Below are 14,614 nucleotides of genomic sequence, written 5' to 3' on the forward strand. Positions count from 1 at the left end.
ATCATCTTAATTAATCTCACATTAAATATTATCAAAACACTAATTATTTTTAAACTATAACATAAGTGATATTAGAAAATATTATTTATTTATTATAGTCACGCTAGTTAAAAAAAATAATATTAAAAATTAATTTTTATTAAAATTTAAATTTTAAATTCTAAATTATAAACACTAAATCCTAAATTTAAAAAAAAATTAGACTTAAACATAATGACGAATAATCGAATATCAACTAACTAAAATTGGATTACCTAAAATTTCTATTACAACAATTAATTCAACTAAAATATTTATTTCAGATGTACCTACCTACCCCCCCCCCCCTTTTCTTCTCTCTCTGTAAAAAAAAAAAAGAAAAAAAAAAAACTTCGATTCAGGTCAACCTCAAAGACGTCCTTTCTATGAGAACATACATTGCCATCAAAAAGCCAAGTCCTTTCTCATTTGCTCTGTCTTTGTCTCTGATTCAAAAGTCCAAACAGAAAAAAAAAACCTCGTACATAAATCTTCAATGGCGTCCCTACTCAAAATAGTTTCGGTTTCACCAAGAACATCATTATCATCGTCATCATCTACCACAAGTGTTCATTCTCGACCTCCTCTTGCACCATTTTTCCCTCTCCCATTCACTAGTAAGTTGACTTAATTGAGTATTGAGGTTCTCAAATTAAATACCCTTTTGGATTTTCTTTTATATTTCCTACACCCAAGTTGCCAAATGATCCTGCATGCATCCGATGCATTGTTTATTTGTTTCTAAGAAGCCAAACATTGTTTAAAGGTTGCTCCTTTTTATGCTTTTGGTTGTTTGTATTAACATTATTGCAGGGAGTAGAATAGCCATTAGAGCAGCTGGAAATCAAGGTCATTTATAATTTTCTTAATTTATTTTTTAAAAAATGGTTTCTTCTTGTTGTTCATTTCCCATTGCTTAGTACTATTTCTCACACATTTTATTTATTTTATATTTGGGGGTTTGAGCAGTTGATGAACCTAACCAACAAACTAAAACCGGTTCAAGCTTCAATCAACTTCTTGGTATTAAAGGAGCAGCCCAAGAAACTGTGAGTCAACCACATTGCAAATAATTTTCCTCATTCTCTTATTTAGATTTGTGATTTTTTTTTATATTTAAATTACGCTGCCATACTTCGCATATAAATCTGAATATGTATCTTTTACAATCTGTCAGTGCCTGTTAATCTGCATTAAGTTAGTATCAATTATTGGCATATCTATGAGTTCATTGCATTGTCAATGCAACAAGCTAAGTAATTCAATGGTGTAGATTTTATTAAAAAAAAAAAAATAAATAAATTGATGTAGAAAAAATACTTCATAAATCTACCCATTAGATCATTTAATGCAGTCCATGTTGTGCAGAACAAATGTAAGCTTCGTCTTCAACTCACAAAACCTGTGACTTGGCCTCCATTAATTTGGGGGGTAGCTTGTGGTGCTGCTGCCTCTGGTAACTTCATCAATTTTACCATTACATTAATTAATTAAATGTTGCATGCGTGGTCATAACTAGGGATGACAATAGATATCATGTCCCCTGCCCCCGTTCCCTTTTAATTCTCTCCACGCAGGAGAGGCGGATACCTGCGGGTTTCCATGAATATTAATCCTTAAAACTAAAAAAAATTAATACAACCATAGTATAATCCAATACAATTCAACCAAATTTATCATCTTACAACACAATCCAAAGACAAATTTTATATAATCCACAAACACATAAAATCTCCAACCTACACAAAAAAGAAAATGAAATAGAAATAGCCAACAAAATAATGTAACATTATAACCTTTATATATAAGTGAGGGTATTTTAATAAGTTCACCCTTTGCGGGGATTTGGCGGGTCTCCATGGGGCTGGGTACCTCTACCTCGTCCTCATTTATTCGCGGGTCCCCGTTAAACTCTCCATTGCGGGTACTACCCACGGGTACCCGCTTTCGCGTGTATTTTTGTCATCCCTAGTCATAATAAAGATTGGTCATACATATTTTATCCTAGGATCAAAGTTAGTGCTTCAGATTTTAATGCATTGAGACATTGACTATAAATTTAGCTATGTGATTTGAATCATTCAAATTTCTGATAATGTTAAGGAAATTTCCACTGGGATTTTGAGGATGTTGCTAAATCAATTGTGTGCATGATGATGTCTGGTCCATTTCTCATGGGATATACACAGGTACTGATAGATTTGATTGTTGTTCAATGTTTCCCTAGCTGCTATTATTGAATGTAACAAATAAATTGACTTGATGATGCTAAATTGTTGGGGTGTTCAATCTTTCAGACTATGAATGATTGGTATGACAGAGAAATTGATGCAATAAATGAACCTTACAGACCAATTCCTTCCGGAGCAATATCTGAGAATGAGGTCTGTTGTAAATTTCAGATTTTTATGTCTTCTCTTAAGATTTGTTTTCAAGTTTTTAAAATTTTTAAAGTTATTAATTTTAGTAATGAGACACAGCAATTTCTAACTACACACAACATGAGAATACTTATGGTACCTTATAATTTTATAGAGTACAACAACGATCTCTATTTTTTAAAAGGTAAATCTTCAACCTAAGCCTTAACAAAAAAAATAAAGAAAACATAGGGGGATAATGTTTCTTCACCGTTTGGAAAAAGTTGAGAAATTAGTCCCTTTTTGTATATGAAATTAAGTTTTTAATTTTTTTAATTTTGAGAGATTAACTTGTCCGGTAGGTTAATTAAATGTTTTGTTACATAACTAAAAGGCATTATTATTTTGTGAGTGACGACACAAAAGATTTACTGTACTCTTATTGTGAGCATATATTCTGCTAAAAACTGTGCAGGTAATAGCTCAAATATGGTTTCTGCTACTAGGAGGCCTAACCTTGGCTGGTATATTGGACATATGGGTGGGTGCAGTAGTACGCATACAATATTAATAGTTCAATGATCCATCTCTTTTAAGTTGGTGTGAATTTATCTATGACAAGTTTAGGTTGCTAAAATGTTATATTTTGCAGGCAGGGCATACTTTTCCAACAATATTTGATCTTGCACTAGGTGGATCCCTGGTCTCTTATATATATTCTGCACCTCCTTTTAAGGTATTTAAGTTTTATAGTAAATTTCTAAACTTTTAATATCGTAAAATATACTTTTTATTCATAATATTTTCAAACAATTTAAAAATATTTATTATTAATTTTTAAATGTCAAGAATTAAATCACTTTTTTTTCTACAAATTTTATCTTTTATTATTCAAAATTTCAAAACTTTAACCCCGGCCCGAATTCTAATCCGTTGACTCCAAAATCCACCCCCCCCCCCCCCCCGGCCTAGTCCTCCCCCTACATTTGCCTTTGCCTCGCCCTCCTTTCCCAGCCATGACCCTCGCCTTTGGACAATGTTTTTTTCCATTGTCCAAATGGAAGTCAGCTATTTGGACAATTGTTAGAATGTTGTATATGACTCTGTTTATATTTGTGAAGTGTGGAAAAAACTGCAAGAAAATAAGTCATTTACAAATATAAATTCTACAGGATTGTTTTGAAAATACATTAAAGTTACAATTTAATAACTTTTAATTGGTACAACTTAAAAGTTTTAAACATAGTGAGACCATCAAATTCCATGCTGACTTAGTGTTTTAGAATACAGGATGATTAAAGGGTAAAATTTGAAAAAAAAGGTTGACTAATTGTTATTTATAAAAAATTAACAAAAGATTATTTTTGAAACTTATCAAAGACATTAGGGACAAAATTAAAACAAATTAAATACTAAATATTTTTGAAACTCATTGTAGGGCCCCAAAAAAAAACATTACGCTTTCTAGTAATATCTTCTGTTGACCAAAGAAAACATGGAAGACAAAAACGAGTTTTTCATCTATCTCAGGCATATTAATCCTTCTGTATATGTGCTGATTTTAAATAAAACATGTAATTTGGTACCCGATTTAGAAAGGTGAGTTTACAACTATATTGTCTTCCATGTCTTTTGTTTAAAGAGATGTATTATTTCATCACTTGTTTCGTTTATCTTGTATTGTCATTTGTCTAAGCTTCACAAGTGTTCTAATTTTTTCTAGTTAAAACGAAATGGATGGATAGGAAACCTGGCCCTTGGAGCAAGTTACATCAGTTTGCCATGGTGTGGTACATTTTTACTGTGCTAAGAGATCTAGTAGCCAGTTGCTATTGATTTAATTTATTTGATTCTTTTTTTTTTTCAAGTTACTAAAATTCAGTGTTTTGGTATTTATGCATTGCATGCTGAAGTAGAGTTAGTTAGTTCTAAAGATGAATGCTGCTTAGCTTATTTATTTTCAAGAAGAAGAGGCCAGGAGGTCATTATTTTTCGAAACAAAAATGCTATGTACACACCAAAAATCAATCACAAAATTCGCTACTATGTGTATTTATATATAAATACATATGTAATTTAACTTATTTTCAAAGTGTATTTTGTATTCCAACATAATTTGGTGGCTAATTTTTTATGTACACCTAATATGGTTGTTTTCAAAATTAAGAAATATAAAGGCCTGTTTAGTTTGAAAAACATTTTGTACTTTCGTTTTTTAAATTTTATGAAGAAAAAAAAGTGAAAATTATAATAAAAATAATACATACAATTCTATTTTTTGTTTACTGTTCTTTACTCTATTTTGTTTTTGATAAAATCTTGAAAAAAAAAATGATCAATATCACAAAAGTTATTACTACTAGTATGTGATTATTTCATCAATTTCTCTTACTAACAGGTTGGCTGGTCAGGCTTTGTTTGGGACTCTATCAGCAGATATAATTTTTCTCACACTATTATACAGCATAGCTGGAGTATGTACTACCATATATATATATATATATATATATATATATATATATATAGGGTTAATAAGTTTTTGATCATGATAAAATTAGTGATCTATAGTTTTTTAATTTCATTTATTTTACGAAATATTTTTACCAATCACACTAAAACTTTGCAAAACCAAAATTATAAATTGCTAATTTTAAATGACCAAGAATTTATTTGATCCTATATGAATTATGAAAATAAATATGTCAAATATATAGTATTGGTGATCCTTATAATATTATTGCTTAATTTCTGCATGACATATAATTGTAGTTTGGGGTTGGTATTGTCAATGACTTCAAAAGTGTTGAAGGGGACAGAGCTCATGGTCTTCAGGTATATACTTATGCTCTGATTTTTATTCTGATCTCTTGACTTGACTTTATTAATTAGTTAGAATATGAACTTTTCTGATCTGTCTCAGAAATTTTATGATATACCTTTATGAAACAGTCTATTCCAGTTGCTTTTGGTGCTGAAACAGCAAAGTGGATATCTGTTGGGGCTATTGACATTACACAATTACTTATTGTTGGTACATTTTGATTCCTCTGTAGCTAAATTATGGATACTTGTTTTCATAATTATAGTCGTTATCGTATTTTATATGATATGTTAATAATTTATTATTTGATGTGATGTGCGTCTTAGAAAACAAGTCGCCCCAATATTTGATTTAGTGGCGGTTGTATCAACAGTTGTTGAAAACTACCACAAAAACCGTTTTCGACATTAAGGACAACACTCCACCAAGCGTCAACGAACCGGTTGGCTACGGTTTTAAACCGCCACAAAAAAAATTTCAACCGTTGCAATATGTCAACTATGGTGTACTAAGTCTTAATATCGAATAGGTTTAAATGAAGTAAAAATGTATGTATTTAGAATGGCATAATAACTTGATATCTTGAAAATTTAGGTCAAAATGTAAAATCTAACCTGAAAAATTTTCAAGTAGAATTGTGCTCGTTTCAGTTGCACATGCTGTAGCATCCCTAGCAGCAACAAATTTTAGTGTGGAATGCGCATAATAATCTTAGACTACAATTGAATTATTGAATTAGATTACATTAGTATATATTATTAACGACATTATTATATTATTCATGGTTGCAGGATATCTACTTGGGGCTGGTAAACCATATCACGCTTTGGCTTTACTCGTCTTGACAGTTCCACAAGTCATTTTTCAGGTAAAGTAATGACACATCACATGCATTTTTATAAAGGGTTTCAAAATTATTCTTCTATTTTCTGGTCTTGATTCTATATTTTAATAATTGCACATTTAAGATGTAATCGTTAATCATCATTGTTTCCTAGATATACCTCGAATGTGTGTGTTGACTTAGCTAGTAGCTAGCAATCGTCATGCTATAGTATAAACCTTTCAATAGAGTACATATTGTCCTTTAATTTGAAAAAATAAAAAATAAAAACAGAATACTTCACTCTTAAAAATATGAAAATTCCCTTCTAAGTACTAAATGATTAGCTTATTGCCTTTTGCCTCTCAGTTCCAGTACTTCCTCAAGGACCCTGAGAAATACGATGTTAAATATCAGGTACATGTTCACCACGTAAAACTTTGGTTGATACTATCTCTCTGTTTCTTAAATAAAATAGTTTAGACACATTTTCTTTATGTATGTCCTTATAAATTAGTTTTCTCTTTTTCAATTATCTATTATTGATCATTGAAAAAAAAATAATTGTTTGCATTTATCAAATGGAAAATTACTATTATGAAAATCTGAAGAGGGGAGTTACATTTATATCAAATGAAATATATGTCTTATGGCTTTATATTGTTAAATAATTTTTTATATATGTATTATAAATTTCAATCATTTAACCGTTCAATCACATTATCTTATTTTAATGTTTGCAGGCTAGTGCACAGCCATTTCTGGTACTTGGCATGTTGGTGACTGCTCTTGCAAGTTGCCACTGATGATTAGTTAATGTACAAAAGTTACATAGGAAGCCAAGGAATTCATATAGATCGAATTAATAACTAGATGAAGAAGTGATATTATTAAGATAGGTGCATTCTAGTATATTTCATTTTTTCTTTTTGGTGCCGTTTAATTATTCCGTGAGGTTTAATTGAGAAGAAATGTCTTTCTAGGAAGCCTAATAAATTAAACACAATGTACTATTTTGACACAACGATTTCCTTTCATGTTTTTTAGAACTTACTGTCAGGAGGAAAGGAATATTAGTTGTAAGGAATATTAGTTGTGTTAATTCTGGTGTAACTGTGTAATTAACTACTTTATAACTACTTTCTTCACTTGGATATATAAATCATATTTGTCCCTAACTATATATAAATCATGTTGCTCTTGGCTGCTTCTTCATTCAAATAGGCTGCTTTTTATAGAATCAGTGAGGAGATTTTCAACTAACATGGGAGTTTGGATGGTTGTTGACTTGTTTTTTAAGTTAAGAGTGGAAGTTTATATAGAGGGCATCCGTGTTTAGCAAGTATTAACTTGACTCAAGTTAATACAAAGTTCCATAGAGAAAGAATAATAGTTAAAATATGCACACTTAAATAACAATTAATGAGACATATTCGATACCATTTTAATATTAATATTAAATATTAGAGCAATTTTAATAGAATTAATTTTGGGTATTATTTTTTATTTTTAACCATAATTGAAATAATTTAAAATTAAAATTTGTATTGAATATCATCTTTAAAATGATATTTAGATCAATAAGGAAATATTATATCATTTTAAAGAAAGATAAGTGATATTCTACGAAGTATAATTTATTAAACTTTTTGAATGAACATTGTAATATTAAACTTTTTGAATGAACATTGTAATATTATTATTGTAATATTGTTATGGTAACATTGCAATAAATACTCAATCAAAATATACTCAAATCAATTAGATCTACTCGATTATACTTTGTATTTTATTACTCTATTTTTTTATTATTTTTTATCAATTTAATAAAAAAATAGATCAAAATCAATTTAAGATAATTTTTTTTTCAATTATTGATACAATTTTTTTTTTCAATTTAAATCTTCACATCTTCAGAATTCTAATTTTTTATTTTTAAAATAATTAATAAATATTTAAATTTAAATTAAAATAAAACTAAACATTAGAGTAACAAATCTAACATTAAATTTGATGATCCTGGGAGTGTTCAAGACCCGCCCCGCCCGTCGGCTTCGGGTTTCTATTTTTATCCGGTGTTATTTTTGGGTCGGGTTCAGATTTTGCTTCGAATCACTCGCCCTTGTCCGAAGTTGCTTTTAAAAATAAAAAATATATATTTGAATTAATTAATAATGTTATATTATACTTTTATAATTCAATTAATATTTTTTATATTATACGGTATTATTTTTGTTTTAAAATAATTTATTTTGATATAAATATCATATAACATTTGTTAAATTTATTTTTTAAAAATAAAATTTTATTATTTTAATATATAAAATTTACAAATTTGCATATACTAATATTCCATTGGATCGACCTTTTTATGTCACTTCAGGTCGGGTCAAAGTAGACCTGTTGCCTCTTTAGGGTTGAGTCTGGGTCATGTTGTAGAATCCAAAATAAAATAAAGCTGTTTTTAATATTAAATAGTCTTAATTAATTAATGATAATAAAAATAACAATAATAATAATAATATTACAAAAATTTTATACACAAAAATATATGATTTATATTTATCAGAATTCACACATAAAATAATCTAATTTATATTTATATTTTTTAAAATATATATATATATATAAATTAATAAAATTTATTTATTAAAAATAATTTAATATTTATATTAATCAAATAATAATAAAAATTACTAAATATTGCTAACTCAAAAAGTTTCTCATTACATATTTGACAGGTCCACTATCGAAGCCAGACCGTTTTATAAACAAAATTTAGAGTAAAAATATCATTTACATCTCCTATCTTTCATTTCTAATTATTTGCTAGTTAGTGTATATAAAAATTAATTATTTAAATAAAATTATTTTTAGTGTTGATCAAATTGAAAGATATATTACTGCAACTGGTATAATTAGCGCACTCGCACTGAAAACAATAATGCACGTGTCACGATATTTTTAACTTTACAATATTATCATCGTGCGTGTCTTAATTCACCTTTAATCAGATTTTTGTTTTTACACGTCAATGCATGTAATGAGTCATGATTTTACTATTTCACATGCAATACAACCATATTTGTCCTTAATTATATATAAATCATGTTGCTCTTGGTTGCTTCTTGATTTAAATTGGTCAATATGATTCTTCTTCTTATGGAGTCAGTGAGAAAGTTTTCAGCTACCATAGAAGTTTGGATGGTTGTTGACTTGTTCTTTTAGCTTATGTAAAGTAGAAGTTTATATAAAGGGCGTCCATGTTTAGCAAGTACTAACTTAAGTTAATATAAAGTCTATAAAGAAAGAACAATAGAGTTAGAATATGCACACTTAAATAACAATTAATTAGGCATATTAGATACCATTTTAATATTAATATTAAATATTAGAAAAATTTTAATAGAATTAATTTTGGATATTATTTTTTATTTTTAACCAAAATTTAAATAATTTAAAAGTAAAATTTGTATTGAATATTATTTTTAAAATAATATTGAGATCAATAAGGAGATATCGTATCATTTTAAAGAAAGATAAGTGATATGCTGATAATTGTATAATCCATTAAACTCGCTGAATGAACATTATAATATTATTATTATAACCTTTACAAGAAATATTCAATCAAAATATACTCAAATCAATTAGATGTACTCGATTATACTCTTATATTTTATTACTCTATTTTTTTATTATTTTTTATCAATTTAATAAAAAAAGATCAAAATTAATTTAATGTAGTTTTTTTCAATTTAAATCTTCACATCTCGAGACTTTTAATTTTTTTAATTTTTAAAGTAATTAAAAAAATATTTAAATTTAAATTAAAATAAAACTAAGCATTAGAATAACAAATCTCACGTTAAATTTTAAATCAAATTTTATGATATATTATTCTAGGAGTGTTCAAGATTCGCTCCGACTCAAAACCTGTGGCCTAAACTCGAGAGATATTTTGTCGAGTTCGAGTTTTCATGTTTTGTCCAGTGTTGCTTTTTGGTTGGGTTCGGATTTTGCTTCGGGTCACCTGACTCGGCCCAAAATTACTTTTTACAATAAAAAAATATTTCAGTTAATTAATAAAGTTATATTATACTTTTGTAATTCAATTAATATTTTTATATTATACGATATTATTTTTATTTTAACATTTTTTTCAATATAAATATCATATAATATTTGTTAAATTTATTTTTAAAAAAAATTATTATTTTAATATATAAAATTTATAAAGAGAAATTCTTCACATACAAGCATTTTTTTTATACAAATCTTTACAAATCATTTATATTAATGCGCTTCAAACCGTTTTCACTGCACCTCCTTCTTCTTCTTGCTGCACATTCTTCTTCCTCTTCCTCTTCTTCTTCTTTTCTTTCGTTTCTTGCCTTTTCTTTCTCCTTCTTCAACCGTTACTGCAAGTTTTCACTGCACCTTCTTCTTCTTCTTGCTGCACGTTCTTCTTCCTCTTCTTCTTCTTCTTTTCTTTCATTGCTTGCCTTCTCTTTCTCCTTCTTCATTTACGTGCTTTTCTCTCTGTTTTCTTTCTTCATTATTCTCGATTTCTATTGTTTTTTGACATCAAGCTCTGAAATCATTTTTGAAGAAGAAGAAACAGCAGAAGATGAGGAGGAGAAAGAGAAAGAGTTCTTAATTATGCATAAGGTGTACTTCAACGAATTTTGAGTATATTTCTTAAATCATTTGGGTGTAGTTTTGTAATCCTTTGGGTGTATTTCTGTAATTCTTTAGGTGTATTTCTATAATCGTTTGGGTTAATTCTTGTAATCGTTTGTGTGTATTTCTGAAGTTCCATTATCTTCAAATTTGGCAAGAAACTCGTTTTCATGGAGGAAGAAGAAGAAGAGTCGTTCATAATGCATGGTGAGTAGCGCGCTTTGGAAACAGGAAGTGGTTGAATAACGTGCATTTATTTACTCTTGAATGTGGGAGTGTAATGCGTGTGCTTTGTTGGGCTTGTGCCAACTTGTAAGACTTGTAAGCCAAAAAGACTTGTATGTGTAGCAGGCCTCATTTATAAACTTGTATATACTAATGTTCTATCGAATCGATCCGGTTTAATCTGATTTCTTTTCGGATTACTTTGGCTTTGGGTCAGGTTAAAGTAAACCCGTTGTCCTTGTAAGGACGGGTTTGGATCTACTTAAACCCGATCCATAAACACCTTTATATGATTCACACATATTTATGAAACATTTTGTAGAATCCAAACTAAATTAAAGAAGATGTTTTTAGTATTAAATAGTTTTAATTATTATTATTATTATTATTATTATTATTATATTACAGAAATTTTATACGCAAAAATATATAATTTATATTTATCAGTATATATAAATTAATAATATTTATTTATTAAAAATAATTTAATATTTATATTAATCCAATAATAATAAAAACTACTAAATATTACTAACTCAAAAGTTTCTCATTACATATTTGACAGATACACTATCAAAACCAGGCTATAATACAAATTTATAAACAAAATTCAGATTAAAAATATCATTTACATCTCTTATTTTTTATTTCTAATTATTTTTTAAGTTAGTATATATAAAAATTAATTATTTAAATAAAATTATTTTTAGTGTTTATTAAACCGAAAAATATATCACCACAACTGGTATAATTCAGCGCACTAATACTAAAAGTAATAATGCATGTGTCACCATGTTTCAACTTTATAGTATCATTATTGTGCGTGTTTTAATTCACCTTTAATCACGTCTGTTTCTACATATCAATGTGTAACACCCTACCACACTAAACTTTACGCTTGAGCCATAAAACAAAGGTGATGTGATATTACGACTTCTAAAATAAAATGAGTAATACATATATTAGCAGAAAAATTATAATATGCTAAGAGCCTTGAAGAAAAGAAAAAACAAAAATCGCAAAATAAAAGCGCAACGCTCAAGGTACGAGTTAACTTACGTGTTAAGAAAATCATAATTATTAAACATAAGATAACAGAAGTAGGAATAGAGTGCCAAAAAAATGAAATAATAAGCTCCTAACTCAGCCTGCGAAGTCAAGACTGGCTAGAGAATATTTACACATATATACATACATATCACAAAACCCAAAAGTACATATACACAATCCTGCCTCTCCATAAACCTCTAGGATGATCAAAAGAACAGGTTATGCGGAGAGAAAACCAAGTACATAAATACACATCATAGCATAACAAAATAACACTGTAACCACTCCGCTTCAAGGGTCCAGACGCCTAACGAGATGCCTCTCGACCTGCATCTGAAAAACAATAACATAGTATGGAATGAGAACCGGAGGTTCTCAGTATGGTAAAGGTGCCACACACATAATATATAAGGTCCTGAAAATGCCAGAGGCAATCCTAGAACGCCAACACTCAGATTATAGAGCTTAAAGTATTAAACAGAAGCCATAAAAGGTGGTTTTCTAAAAATATTTAATCCTAACTTAACTTAACCTTAAATCTAAGTCCCATACTGCCATTCCTCCATACCTCCAACTCCTTCATGCATTTTCACAGACAAATAGACAGATAAGGAAAACACAAGAAGGTTACAGTTATTACAGGTAACAAATACACATTTAGCATAGCAAGTACATATAGGCACACCCAATTAAAGTACAAGCAAGTAATTCAAGTAATATGCATATGATGCATGCTTATCCTATGGCTGATGAGGCTCATCTGTCGGTTATCCAGCCAACCTGACAAGTCTGAGTGTCCTTAGACTGTCCCCCGACGTGCATCCCCAAGAGTCTATGCATAACTTTTTCTCAAATAATCAATATTGCTCAATGGGGTAACATTCCCGGAATTTATATAGTGTCCAGTCACACTTACGTCGTAGGGTCAACAGAGTATCGAGTTTTCAACCTGGTACACGTGGTGTAAGCCACGACACTTGATCCAGGGAATCTCGTATCTCAGATTATTCAAATTCATAAGCTATATAAATAATTCAATTATAATTTATCAACATCCACATCATTCTTAATCGCATCTCATTCATTATTATACGTCAATCATATTCAATCCTTATCCTTCATTATCACACCTCCCATTCCGTCCATCAATAGTTCTAATTCAAAACATAATTCATTCTTTTCTAAATGAATCAAACTTAAAACATGCTCATTTTCTTAATAACTCTAAATCAAACCATATAATCTTTGAATCTAAATCTTTTTAAATAATCATATAAACAAAATCTTTAATTTTTATAAAATTTCGGCAGCATCTCCTCTAAAACTCGGACTTTACTATCCTTTTTGGGTCCAAACTTGCTTTTTTTTTTTTAATTCAACATACCCTTCCTCATCATCATAACAGTCACCACAATAAATCTACCTTAGATTAATAATTATACTCATACAATATTCAAATCCAACAACCAAAATTCAACTAAGGATCATAGTTCACTAATCCTAGGCTTCTAACACAAAATACCTCATCATCACAACAACCTCCACAATAGTTATACCTCAAATCAATAATTCACCAAATCATTAGTTAATCAACAAGCACCAAACCAACCATGTTCATCAACAATAACATTCAACCATAATTCTCTCCAAATTAACATAACAACATTCACCATCCAAAATTAATAACTAATTATCCAATAAACTTCAACCAAATATATTCATCAACAAATTACTAAACATTAAACATACACCTGCATTCCAACTTATCCTATGGTCATCTAGCCTAAGTTTTCACAGAACATTATATATTAAATGCAAGAAACCTAAACCATACCTTGCCCAATTTCCACGTAACAACCAAAGCTATTTATTCAAAACCAAGGCAGCCCTTCAAAACTCAACTAATACGCTTCCTCCAAGTTCCAGTATTCACAATTTCAAGCTCCAATTATTTATTCACAACCTAATACACATTCATAACACATATATATCCAATTTAATACTCAAAGCTCAAATTCAATAAAAATAAAATAGAATTATCGTATCCTCACCTTACCCAAACTTCACATAAGTAAGAGTGAACATTTTCCTCAAGCTAATTGGATCCTAAAACATCAGAAATCAAAGAAATTCAACATTCCCATTAAAAATTCAAAAATTGGGGGAAAAGAGGGCTGAGGGTGATTAAAAAGTTACCAGTAAAATTGTTCAGGTAGAAATGTAGAGCTCGACGCGGTGGACGCGTGGCCGCAAACGGTGCGGTAATCGGAGTTCGGACGGAGAAGTTATGGGATTTGGAAAGTAACGTAAGGGTTTCGGTGAAGTTTTCGTTCTTCCCTCCCCTGGAAGCTGAAAGCTTCGTTTCTGTTGGAATGAAGGGGACGAAGGGCTTGGGTTCACTTAAAAGGATTGGTCCGGTTGGACCGACAGCTCGGTTTGGGTTCGGTTCAACCACTTCGGTCTTTTCGGTCTAATTTTGGACTGTTTTCTTCGAAGTTAGTGTCAAAATTCTCATTTCGATGAGCTCTACCCTAATTTAATATAATATTCACATTTCTAATCCTTTTTATTAAAAACTAATTTATTGACTAATTATCTACTAATTTAACCGGAGTTTACATAATGCATAAAACA

The 14,614-nt window shown here is 29.3% G+C and overlaps 1 protein-coding gene and 1 long non-coding RNA gene across 3 annotated transcripts; one reads left to right on the forward strand and one right to left on the reverse strand.

Annotated features, from left to right (window-relative positions):
• Positions 1–363: 363 nt before the first annotated feature.
• LOC112743675 (chlorophyll synthase, chloroplastic) lies at positions 364–7,211 on the forward strand. Of its 2 annotated transcripts, none has more exons than XM_025792972.3 (15): positions 364–635; positions 832–867; positions 988–1,067; positions 1,387–1,474; positions 2,122–2,207; positions 2,316–2,402; positions 2,854–2,919; positions 3,031–3,114; positions 4,102–4,163; positions 4,777–4,852; positions 5,148–5,210; positions 5,328–5,409; positions 5,991–6,067; positions 6,392–6,439; positions 6,766–7,211. In XM_025792972.3, exons 1-15 carry the CDS (start codon positions 515–517, stop codon positions 6,826–6,828), a joined length of 1,119 nt encoding a protein of 372 aa, XP_025648757.1. In that variant the 5' UTR covers positions 364–514; the 3' UTR covers positions 6,829–7,211. The 2 variants fall into 2 exon arrangements, 1 of the variants encoding a protein (XP_025648757.1); XR_003172172.3 differs by having other exon boundaries at positions 365–635; positions 5,328–5,405.
• Positions 7,212–12,037: 4,826 nt separating this feature from the next.
• LOC140178319 (uncharacterized) lies at positions 12,038–14,355 on the reverse strand. The gene is made up of 4 exons (XR_011871065.1): positions 14,177–14,355; positions 14,032–14,086; positions 13,815–13,943; positions 12,038–12,313 (listed from the first exon to the last, which is right to left on the reverse strand). It is a non-coding gene; the product is annotated as an uncharacterized lncRNA (long non-coding RNA).
• Between the last annotated feature and the right edge of the window lie 259 nt (positions 14,356–14,614).

This window comes from Arachis hypogaea, chromosome 14 (genome assembly GCF_003086295.3).
Source record: "Arachis hypogaea cultivar Tifrunner chromosome 14, arahy.Tifrunner.gnm2.J5K5, whole genome shotgun sequence".
Taxonomy (NCBI): domain Eukaryota; kingdom Viridiplantae; phylum Streptophyta; class Magnoliopsida; order Fabales; family Fabaceae; genus Arachis; species Arachis hypogaea.